At 56.4% G+C, this 11,949-nt stretch overlaps 1 protein-coding gene across 1 annotated transcript; it reads right to left on the minus strand.

Moving 5' to 3' along the window:
* Nucleotides 1-232: 232 nt before the first annotated feature.
* LOC140387131 (cardiotrophin-like cytokine factor 1) lies at nt 233-4,174 on the minus strand. The gene is made up of 4 exons (XM_072470142.1): nt 4,025-4,174; nt 2,716-2,817; nt 1,585-1,752; nt 233-484 (listed from the first exon to the last, which is right to left on the minus strand). The coding sequence occupies exons 1-4, from the start codon at nt 4,172-4,174 to the stop codon at nt 302-304; spliced, it is 603 nt and encodes a 200-aa protein (XP_072326243.1). The 3' UTR covers nt 233-301.
* Between the last annotated feature and the right edge of the window lie 7,775 nt (nt 4,175-11,949).

Consider the following 11,949-nt stretch of genomic DNA (forward strand, 5'->3'; position numbering starts at 1 on the left):
GAAAAATTGTGTTTTAAAAACTTTAATAAATATATATATTTTTTTTTAAACTGTCCTCAGGGTTATTAAGGAAGGGTATTTAATATGGACCTGCCAAGAACGCATGAAGAAACATTTTCTAACCACCGCGGAACTCGACCTTCTCTTTAAAACGTTGCATTGTTTCCATCAATGACGGGTGCCGAAGAAATATGTTCATAACCAGGTTAGCTGTAAACATTTATTGAATATTCAGTGCAGAAGGTTTTCGAACAGTTTTAATTCAATCTTTTTCAAACTGTGCATCCTGACCATGCTATCTTCATTCGCGGTATTTGGTCTTTAAGAGTGTGAAATCTCGGACCACTTTATTCAGGTAAGTTTCCAGGTCTCGGAAGATGATGTACCCTTGCAGCTTGCTGTGCCAATCATAGTCTGGGTTCAGGATGTTGCTGGGGAGAGTTAGGTCCAAGGGCTTGGGAGATGTGCTGTTCAGAGCTGAGATCTGGAAGGACACAAACAGTAGAGTCTAAATGAGGCGGAGGAGCAAGAGGATCCGGGGGCTATAGACTCACCGCAGACCACAGGTTAGTGCAGCCTAAGACTACGTGAAGCAAGAACGTGGGGTTCATTTCGACAGGTGTAGAATTGAAAAACAGAGATCTGATATTAACCTGTGCAGAACGTCAACAGTCTATAAAAAGGGCATTGTGTACTGTTCCAGTCTCTGTTCATAGAATCATAGAATTTACAGTGCAGAAGGAGGCCATTCGGCCCATCGAGTCTGCAACAGCCCTCAGAAAGAGCACCCTACGTCAGCCCACACCTCCACCTCATCCCCGTAACCCAGTAACCCCACCTAATCTTTTTGGACACTAAGGGCAATTTAGCATGGCCAATCCACCTAACCTGCACATCTTTGGACTGTGGGAGGAAACCGGAGCACCCGGAGGAAACCCACGCACACACGGGGTGTGTTACAACTGTCTGTTATAATAAAGACAGTGAGGAAGGTGCAAAATAAAATCTAACTGGGAATCAGGTGAAAATTATTTGCCCAGAGAGTGGAGAGAATGTGGGACAAGTCAGGAGTGTGATGGGACACTCCCCACTTGCCTGGGTGAGTGCAGCTCCGACAACACTCAAGAAACTCAACACCATCCAGGACAAAGCAGCCCCGCTTGATTGCTCCCCTTCCACAAACATTCACTCCCTCCACCACCGACGCACAGTGGCAGCCGTGTGGACCATCTACAAGATGCCCTGCAGGAACTCACCAAGGCTCCTCAGGCTGCACCTTCCAAACCACAACCACTGCCATCCTGAAGGACAAGGGCAGCAGGTACCTGGGAGCCCCACCAGCTGGAGGGTCTCCTCCAAGTCCCTCACTATCCTGGCTTGGAAATATATCGGCCGTCCCTTCACTGGGGCAACAACTTGGAACTCCCTCTCTAACAGCGCAGTGGGTGTACCTACACCACATGGACTGCAGCGGTTCAAGGAGGAGACATCTGAAGGGCAACTAGGGATGGGCAATAAATGCCGGCCTAACCAGCGAAGCCCACGGCCCGTAAAATAAATAAAATAACCGTCCCCTGACTGTACCTGCGAGCTGAGCTGAACGATTAAATCTCGGAGATCCAGGGAAACTGCTTCCATTGATTTGCTCATTGCAGATTCCTGGCAGTCTCCAAGTTCATCGATCCGTTTAAAATCCACATGAATCCAAAAGATGTAGAGATCCTTGGCGTTTAACGTCAGTCGCTCCACATCCTGTAAATAACAACAGGCAGTGGGTGGGAGGGGGAGGCGGCGGCTGACTGAGGGGACGTGAGGGAGATGAGACGGCAGGTGGTATTGGAGGGTGGGTGGCCAATAGCAGGTGGTTGGGGTTGCTAGGAAGGGTCATGGGGTGATGGTGGAGAGAGACGGGGGGAAGGGAGGATGAGGAGGGGGTGATGGGGAGGCAGGAGAGGGAAGGGTGATGGGGGTGGGGTGGAGGGGAGGGGTATGGAGGAGGAGTGCGGGGGTATGGGAGAGGGTTATGGGGAGGGGTATTGGGGTATGTGAAAGGGTATGAGGAGGGATATGGGGGAGGGCTGGACGGGAGGGATATGGGGGTTGGGGAGGGCGGTGGGGAGGGTGTGGAGGGGGTGGGGGAGGGTAATGGAGAGGGGTGTGGGGAGGGTGTGGGGGGTGGGGGAGTGTGTGGGGGGTGGGGAGGGTAATGGAGAGGGGTGGGGAGGGGGTGGGGGGTGGGGGAGGGGGTGGGGAGGGTGTGGGGGGTGGGGGGAGGGTGTGGGGGGGTGGGGTGGGGAGGGGGTGGGGGGTGGGGGAGGATAATGGAGAGGGGTGTGGGGAGGGTGGGGGAGGGTGTGGGTGGTGGGGGAGGGGGTGGGGGCAGTGGGGAGGGGGTGGGGGGTGGGGAGGGGGTGGGGGCAGTGGGGAGGGTGTGGGGGGGGTGAGGGAGGGTGTGGGGGGTGGGGGGGGTGAAGGGGTGGGGGGTGGGGGAGGGTAATGGAGAGGGGTTTAGTGGAGGGTGGGGGAGGGTGTGGGTGGTGGGGGAGGGGGTTGGGGGTGGGGAGGGGGTGAGGACAGTGGGGAGGGTGTGGGGGGGGGTGAGGGAGGGTGATGGAGAGCAGTATGGAAGAGGGTGTAGGGGAATCCGGTGGGGGGGGGGGGGTGATTGGTTGAATTGCTCCGGCTCTGATTGGACAGTTAGTGAGTAATCCATACCTGCATCTGTAGCCAATAGCTGTAGGCGAGACTGGTTTCCGGCAGAGTGCACAAGATCATATTGTGATCTTCAAAAGCGGGATTTCCCATTTTCTCGTGTTTCTTTAAAGAAGCAGAATCTGGTTTGAAAATCGGGGATCTGGTTATTCCTACAAACAGGAGAAAGCCATTCAGCCCCTCGAGCCTGTTCCCCCACCCTGTCAGATTGTGTCTGATCCCTATCCTAACGCCATTTATCTGCCTCACTTCCCAACAACAATGAAATGAAAAACAAAAATCGCTTATTGTCACAAGTAGGCTTCAGATGAAGTTACTGTGAAAAGCCCCTAGTCGCCACATTCCGGCGCCTGTTCGGGGGGGTGCTGGTACGGGATCAATCTCACCATCTCAATATTGAAAGCACCAATTAATAATAATAATCTTTATTATTGTCACAAGTGGGCTTACATTAACTCTACAATGAAGTTACTGTGAAAAGCCCCTAGTCGCCACATTCCGGCGCCTGTTCGGGTACACAGAGGGAGAATTCAGAATGTCCAATCCACCTCACAAGCACGTCTTTCGGGGCTTGTGGGAGGAAACCGGAGCACCCGGAGGAAACCCACGCAGACACGGGGAGAACGTGCAGACTCCGCACAGACAGTGACCCAAGCCAGGAATCGAACCCGGGACCCTGGGGCTGTGAAGCAGCAGTGCTAACCACTGTGCTACCGTGACACCCTGCTCCACATCTCCCCACACCCCATACGCCCCACACTCCACAACTGTACAGGGTGAAGAGTTGACCGGCCTGGTGTGTTACTGGAATCACAGTCTGGTTGGACGGGTCACCAGTCTGATAACCTCATGGTCATGTTTGCTGGTGTCAACCCAGAAATAACCAGATTTATGGAACACAAGTTCTGAAATTGACATGTTGGGGGGCAGTGATGTATTGTCACTGGACTGGTAAACCAGAGACCCAGAGTAATGCTCTGGGGACCCCGGTTCAAATCCCACCACAGCAGATAGTGAAATTTGAAATCAGTAGAAAACTGGAATTAAAAGTCTAATGATGATCGTGAAACCATCGTCGATTATCGTAAAAACCCATCTGGTTCACTAATGTCCTTTAGGGAAGGAAATCTGCCGTCCTTACTCGGTCTGGCCTACATGTGACTCCAGACCCACAGCAATGTCGCTGACTCTCAATGGGCTCAGTTGATGGGCAATTAGATAAAAGAGACCATTGCCCCAGCATCATGGCTAATTATTAGAGTCTGAACCTCCAACGCCCAAAACTGAAAATCAAAGGCATTGTGAATCTTACATATTTGATGAGTAAATCGCGGACATCGTGTAGGATTTTTCTGGATAGGCTCAGGCTCCGCTGGAAGGTGATGTTGAGAGTGCTGGAATCAGTTGCTGAAGGAATGGTGGAGAGAGCAGCCAAAGCAATGAGCAGCCAAATCATAGCCATCGCTTCAATCTGCAAAGGTCATCAGAGGCTTGTCAGAATACATAACAACATAGGGGCTAGGAGCAGGATGAGGCCATTCGGCCCCTCCGCTCTGTTCTGCTGCTCAATAAGATCATGGCCGATCTGATTGTAACCTTAGCCCCACATTCCTGCCGACCCCCAATAACCTTTCACCCCCTTGTTAATGCGGAATTTGTCTAACTGGGCTTGAAACAATATTCAGTGACCCTGCCTCCATCACTCTCCGGTAGCATTGTGGATAGCACAATTGCTTCACAGCTCCAGGGTCCCCGGTTCGATTCCCCGCTGGGTCACTGTCTGTGCGGAGTCTGCACATCCTCCCCGTGTGTGCGTGGGTTTCCTCCGGGTGCTCCGGTTTCCTCCCACAGTCCAAAGATGTGCAGGTTAGGTGGATTGGCCGTGATAAATTGCCCTTAGTGTCCAAAATTGCCCTTAGTGTTGGGTGGGGTTACTGGGTTACGGGGATAGGGTGGAGGTGTTGACCTTGGGTAGGGTGCTCTTCTCAAGAGTCGGTGCAGACCCGATGGGCCGAATGGCCTCCTTCTGCACTGTAAATTCTATGAAGAGGGAGCTCCGCACACTCACAACCCTCAGAGAGAAAATACTTCTTCTAAATCCATCTTGAATGGGATTCCCTTTATGTTTAAACTTCCCGGTTCTAGTTTCTCCCACAAAGGGAAAGATTCTCTCAGCATTCAGACTGCTCAGTCACGCCAGGACCATATATGATTCATACGATCACCTCCCATTCGATACAGGTCCTGGTGTCCAAGTAAAAAACCCACACCCCAGGACCAGTCACGTGAAGCTTCTCTGAACTGCTTTTGATGCATTTATACCCATTCTTAATAAGACAAAATGTGGACAGAATTCAAGGGGCAGGATCCCCCGCAGCCCGATGTCCAAATCGTGTTCGGCGATTGGGTGGAGTATGAGCTCCGACACCCGAAATCGGGGCCGCCGCCGGTTTGACGCCGGTCAAACCATGCTCCGCCCCCGAGGGGCCGAGTTCCCGACCGCGTGGGACACGTGCCATGTTGTACGGCGCGACCGCTGCAGACCGGCGCGGTGCACACGCGTGGCCACGGACCCAGCCATTCTCCGGCTGTTTTTGGGGGGCGGGGAGCCGGGAGTTTCACCCGGCTCCACTGCCAGCCCCTCACCGGCCCCGGAATCGGTGAGCGTTTGCCGCCAATTCTTCCGGCGTAGAACTGCCGCCAATTCTCCGGTTGAGCCGCTGAAATGCAGAATCCAGCCGGTGGTGTCACTAAAACCCTGCAACAAAACATCCCAACAAATATCAAAGCAAATTACTGCGGGTGCTGCAAAAACAGCAAACACTGGACAAGCTGCGGAGGGAGAACGGGGCGAACGTTTCAAGAGGGTGAGGTATTGGGGGTGATGGAGGAGTGGACCAGGGTATCCCAGAGGGAACGGTCCCTGCGGAATGCTGACGGGGGGAGTGAGGGGAAGATGTGTTTGGCGGTGGCATCATGCTGAACCTGGCGGAGGGCGATACTTTTTTAAATAATCTTTATTGTCACAAGTAGGCTAACATTAACTCTGTAATGAAGTTACTGTGAAAAGCCCCTAGTCGCCACACTCCGGCGCCTGTTCGGGTCACAGAGGGAGAATTCAGAATGTCCAATCCACCTAACAGCACGTCTTTCGGGACTTGTGGGAACAACCGGAGCATCCGGACGAAACCCACGCAGACTCCACACGGACAGTGCTGAGGGAGCGCTGCACTGTCAGAGGGTCAGTACTGAGGGAGTGACGCAGTGTCAGAGGGTCAGTACTGAGGGAGTGCCGCACTGTCAGAGGGTCAGTACTGAGGGAGTGCCGCACTGTCAGAGGGTCAGTACTGAGGGAGTGCCACACTGTCAGAGGGTCAGTACTGAGGGAGTGCTGCACTGTCAGAGGGTCAGTACTGAGGGAGTGACGCAGTGTCAGAGGGTCAGTACTGAGAGAGTGCTGCACTGTCAGAGGGTCAGTACTGAGGGAGTGCCGCACTGTCAGAGGGTCAGCACTGAGGGAGTGCTGCACTGTCAGAGGGTCAGTACTGAGGGAGTGCTGTACATTCAGAGGGTCAGTACTGAGGGAGTGCTGCACTGTCAGAGGGTCAGTACTGAGGGAGTGCTGCACTATCAGAGGGTCAGTACTGAGGGAATGCCGCACTGTCATAGGGTCAGTACTGAGGGAGTGCCGCACTGTCAGAGGGTCAGTACTGAGGGAGTGCTGCACTGTCAGAGGGTCAGTACTGAGGGAATGCCGCACTGTCATAGGGTCAGTACTGAGGGAGTGCCGCACTGTCAGAGGACGAATACTGAGGGAGTGCCGCACTGTCGACGGTGAGTACTGAGGGAGTGCCGCACTGTCAGAGGGTCAGTACTGAGGGAGCGCTGCACTGTCAGAGGGTTAGTACTGAGGGAGTGCTGCACTGTTAGAGGGTCAGTACTGAGGGAGTGCTGCACTGTCAGAGGGTCAGTACCGAGGGAGTGCTGCACTGTCAGAGGATCAGTACTGAGGGAGTGCAGCACTGTCAGAGGGTCAGTACCGAGGGAGTGCTGCACTGTCAGGGGGTCCTATACTGAGGGAGTGTCGCACTGTCAGAGGGTCAGCACTGAGGGAGTGCTGCACTGTCAGTGGGTCAATACTGAGGGAGTGTCGCACTGTCGGAGGGTCAGTACTGAGCGAGTGCCGCACTGTCAGAGGGTCAGTACTGAGGGTGAGCTGCACTGTCAGAGGGTCAGTACTGAGGGAGTGCCGCACTGTCAGAGGGTCAGTACTGAGGGAGTGCTGCACTGTCAGAGGGTCAGTACAGAGGGAGTGCCGCACTGTCAGAGGGTCAGTACTGAGGGAGTGCCGCACTGTCAGAGGGTCAGTACTGAGGGAGTGCTGCACTGTCAGAGGGTCAGAGCTGAGGGAGTGCTGCACTGTCAGAGGGTCAGTGCTGAGGGAGTGCTGCACTGTCAGAGGGTCAGTACTGAGGGAGTGCTGCACTGTCAGAGGGTCAGTACTGAGGGAGTGCTGCACTGTCAGAGGATCAGTACTGAGGGAGAGCCGCACTGTCAGAGGGTCAGTACAGAGGGAGTGCTGCACTGCCAGAGGGTCAGTACTGAGGGAGTGCCGCACTGTCAGAGAGTCAGTACTGAGGGAGTGCTGCAGTGTCAGAGGGTCAGTACTGAGAGAGTGCTGCACTGTCAGAGGGTCAGTACTGAGGGAGTGCCTCGCTGTCAGAGGGTCAGTACTGAGGGAGTGCAGCATTGTCAGAGGGTCAGCACTGAGGGAGTGCTGCACTGTCAGAGGGTCAGCACTGAGGGAGTGCCGCACTGTCAGAGGGTCAGTACTGAGGAAGTGCTGCACTGTCAGAGGGTCAGTACTGAGGGAGTGCTGCACTGTCAGAGGGTCAGTACTGAGGGAGTGCTGCATTGTCAGAGGGTCAGTACTGAGGGAGTGCGGCACTGTCAGAGGGTCAGTGCTGAGGGAGTGCTGCACTGTCAGAGGGTCAGTACTGATGGAGTGCTGCACTGTCAGAGGGTCAGTGCTGAGGGAGTGCTGCACTGTCAGAGGGTCAGTACTGAGGGAGTGCTGCACTGTCAGAGGGTCGATACTGAGGGAATGCCGCACTGTCAGAGGGTCAGTACTGAGGGAGCGCTGCACTGTCAGAGGGTCAGTACTGAGGGAGCTCCGCACTGTCAGAGGGTCAGTACTGAGGGAGTGCTGCACTGTCAGAGGGTCAGTACTGAGGGAGTGCTGGACTGTCAGAGGGTCAGTGCTGAGGGAGTGCTGCACTGTCAGAGGGTCAGTACTGAGGGAGCGCCGCACTGTCAGAGGGTCAGTACTGAGGGAGTGCTGCACTGTCAGAGGGTCAGTACTGAGGGAGTGCTGGACTGTCAGAGGGTCAGTGCTGAGGGAGTGCTGCACTGTCAGAGGGTCAATACTGAGGGAGCGCTGCACTGTCAGAGGGTCAGTACTGAGGGAGTGCTGCACTGTCAGAGGGTCAATACTGAGGGAGCGCTGCACTGTCAGAGGGTCAGTACTGAGGGAGTGCCGCACTGTCAGAGGGTCAGAGCTGAGGGAATGCTGCACTGTCAGAGGGTCAGTACTGAGGGAGTGCTGCACTGTCAGAGGGTCAGTACTGAGGGAGTGCTGCACTGTCAGAGGGTCAGTACTGAGGGAGTGCTGCACTGTCAGAGGATCAGTACTGAGGGAGTGCTGCACTGTCAGAGGGTCAGTGCTGAGGTAGTGCTGCACTGTCAGAGGGTCAGTACTGAGGGAGTGCTGCACTGTCAGAGGGTCAGTACTGAGGGAGTGCCGCACTGTCAGAGGGTCAGTACTGAGGGAGTGCTGCACTGTCAGAGGGTCAGTACTGAGGGAGTGCTGCACTGTCAGAGGGTCAGTACTGAGGGAGTGTCGCACTGTCAGAGGGTCAGTACTGAGGGAGTGCTGCACTGTCAGAGGGTCAGTACTGAGGGAGTGTCGCACTGTCAGAGGGTCAGTACTGAGGGAGTGCTGCACTGTCAGAGGGTCAGTACTGAGGGAGTGCTGCACTGTCAGAGGGTCAGTACTGAGGGAGTGGCGCACTGTCAGAGGGTCAGTACTGAGGGAGCGCTGTACTGTCAGAGGGTCAGTACTGAGGGAGTGCTGCACTGTCAGAGGGTCAGTACGAGGGAGTGCTGCATTGTCAGAGGGTCAGTACTGAGGGAGTGCTGCACTGTCAGGGGGTCAGTACTGAGGGAGTGCCGCACTGTCAGAGGGTCAGTACTGAGGGAGTGCCGCACAGTCAGAGGGTCAGTACTGAGGGAGTGCCGCACTGTAATAGGGTCAGTACTGAGGGAGCGCTGCACTGTCAGAGGGTCAGTACTGAGGGAGTGCCGCACTGTCAGAGGGTCAGTACTGAGGGAGCACTGCACTGTCAGAGGGTCAGTACTGAGGGAGTGCCGCACTGTCAGAGGGTCAGTACTGAAGGAATGCTGCACTGTCAGTGGGCCAGTACTGAGGGGGTGCTGCACTGTCAGAGGGTCAGTACTGAGGGAGTGCTGCACTGTCAGAGGGTCAGTACTGAGGGAGTGCCGCACTGTCAGAGAGTCAGTACTGAGGGAGTGCTGCACTGTCAGAGGGTCAGTACTGAGGGAGTGCCGCACTATCAGAGGGTCAGTACTGAGGGAATGCTGCACTGTCAGAGGGTGAGTACTGTGGGAGTGCCGCACTGTCAGAGGATCAGTACAGAGGGAGTGCTGCACTGTCAGAGGGTCAGTACTGAGGGAGTGCCGCACTGTCAGAGGGTCAGTACTGAGGGAGTGCCGCACTGTCAGAGGGTCAGTACTGAGGGAGTGCCGCACTGTCAGAGGGTCAGTACTGAGGGAGTGCTGCACTGTCAGAGGGTCAGTACTGAGGGAGTGCCGCACTGTCAGAGGGTCAGTACTGAGGGAGTGCCGCACTGTCAGAGGGTCAGTACTGAGGGAGTGCCGCACTGTCAGAGGATCAGTACTGAGGGAGTGCTGCACTGTCAGAGGGTCAGTACTGAGGGAGTGTCGCACTGTCAGAGGGTCAGTACTGAGGGAGTGCTGCACTGTCAGAGGGTCAGTACTGAGGGAGTGTCGCACTGTCAGAGGGTCAGTACTGAGGGAGTGCTGCACTGTCAGAGGGTCAGTACTGAGGGAGTGCTGCACTGTCAGAGGGTCAGTACTGAGGGAGTGGCGCACTGTCAGAGGGTCAGTACTGAGGGAGCGCTGTACTGTCAGAGGGTCAGTACTGAGGGAGTGCTGCACTGTCAGAGGGTCAGTACGAGGGAGTGCTGCATTGTCAGAGGGTCAGTACTGAGGGAGTGCTGCACTGTCAGGGGGTCAGTACTGAGGGAGTGCCGCACTGTCAGAGGGTCAGTACTGAGGGAGTGCCGCACAGTCAGAGGGTCAGTACTGAGGGAGTGCCGCACTGTAATAGGGTCAGTACTGAGGGAGCGCTGCACTGTCAGAGGGTCAGTACTGAGGGAGTGCCGCACTGTCAGAGGGTCAGTACTGAGGGAGCACTGCACTGTCAGAGGGTCAGTACTGAGGGAGTGCTGCACTGTCAGAGGGTCAGTACTGAGGGAGTGCCGCACTGTCAGAGAGTCAGTACTGAGGGAGTGCTGCACTGTCAGAGGGTCGGTACTGAGGGAGTGCCGCACTATCAGAGGGTCAGTACTGAGGGAGTGCCGCATTGTCAGAGGGTCAGTACTGAGGGAGTGCCGCACTGTCAGAGGGTGAGTACTGAGGGAGTGCTGCACTGTCAGAGGGTCAGTACTGAGGGAGTGCCGCACTGTCAGAGGGTCAGTACTGAGGGAGTGCCGCACTGTCAGAGGGTCAGTACTGAGGGAGTGCCGCACTGTCAGAGGGTCAGTACTGAGGGAGTGCCGCACTGTCAGAGGGTCAGTACTGAGGGAGTGCCGCATTGTCAGAGGGTCAGTACTGAGGGAGTGCCGCACTGTCAGAGGGTCAGTACTGAGGGAGTGCCGCACTGTCAGAGGGTCAGTACTGAGGGAGTGCTGCATTGTCAGAGACCCCCTCCATAGTGAAACACATTCTGCGGGACCCTCCGCATCGTCGTTATTACGCGCCCATCCCCGAGGGGTGTCCACAATGGGAAACCCCATTGGCCAGCTGCGGAATTGGAGAATCGCGCTGCCGGCGGCGGCAGACGGGACGGAAAATGCCGCCCATTAGGGCAGCACGGTAACACAGTGGCTAGCACTGTGGCTTCACAGCTCCAGGGTCCCGGGTTTTCGATTAGCGGCTTGGATCACTGTCTGTGCGGGGTCTGTACATCCTCCCCGTGTGTGCGTGGGTTTCCTCCGGGTGCTCCAGTTTCCTCCCACAGTCCAAAGATGTGCAGGTTAGGTGGATTGGCCATGATAAATTGCCCTTAGTGTCCAAAAAGGTTAGGAGGGGTTATCGGGTTACGGGGATACGGTGGAAGTGAGGGCTTAAGTGGGTCGGTGCAGACTCAATGGGCCGAATGGCCTCCTTCTGCACTGCATGTTTTTTTTTTAAATTATCTGGTCAATATCCGGGGCGACATTCTCCGCCCCCCCCGCCGGGTCGGAGAATCGCCGGGGGCTGGCGTGAACCCCGCCCCCGCCGAAGTCTCCAGCACCAGAGATTGGGTGGGGTCGGGAATTGCGCCGCGCCGGTTGGCGGGCCCCCCCCCCCGCTCCATTCTCCGGCCCGAATGGGCCAAAGTCCCGCCGATAAATTGCCTGTCCCGCCAGCGTGGATTAAACCACCTTTTGAACGGCGGGACAAGGCGGCGCGGGCGGGCTCCGGGGTCCTGGGGGGGGGCGGGGCGATCTGGCCCCGGGGGGTGCCCCCACGGTGGCCTGGCCCGCGATCGGGGCCCACCGATCCGCGGGCGGGCCTGTGCCGTGGGGGCACTCTTTCCCTTCCGCCTTCGCCACGGTCGCCACCATGGCGGAGGCGGAAGAGACTCTCCCCACTGCGCATGCGCGGGAATGCCGTCAGCGGCCGCTGACGCTCCCGCGCATGCGCCGCCCGGAGATGTAATTTCCGCGCCAGCTGGCGGGGCACCAAAGGCCGTTTCCGCCAGCTGGCGGGGCGGAAATTCCTCCGGCGCCGGCCTAGCCCCTCAATGTTGGGGCTCGGCCCCCAAAGATGCGGAGCATTCCGCACCTTTGGGGCGGCGCGATGCCCAACTGATTTGCGCCGTTTTGGGCGCCGGTCGGCGGACATCGCGCCAATACCGGTGAATTTCGCCCC

This window comes from Scyliorhinus torazame, chromosome 12 (assembly GCF_047496885.1).
Source record: "Scyliorhinus torazame isolate Kashiwa2021f chromosome 12, sScyTor2.1, whole genome shotgun sequence".
Taxonomy (NCBI): Eukaryota; Metazoa; Chordata; class Chondrichthyes; order Carcharhiniformes; family Scyliorhinidae; genus Scyliorhinus; species Scyliorhinus torazame.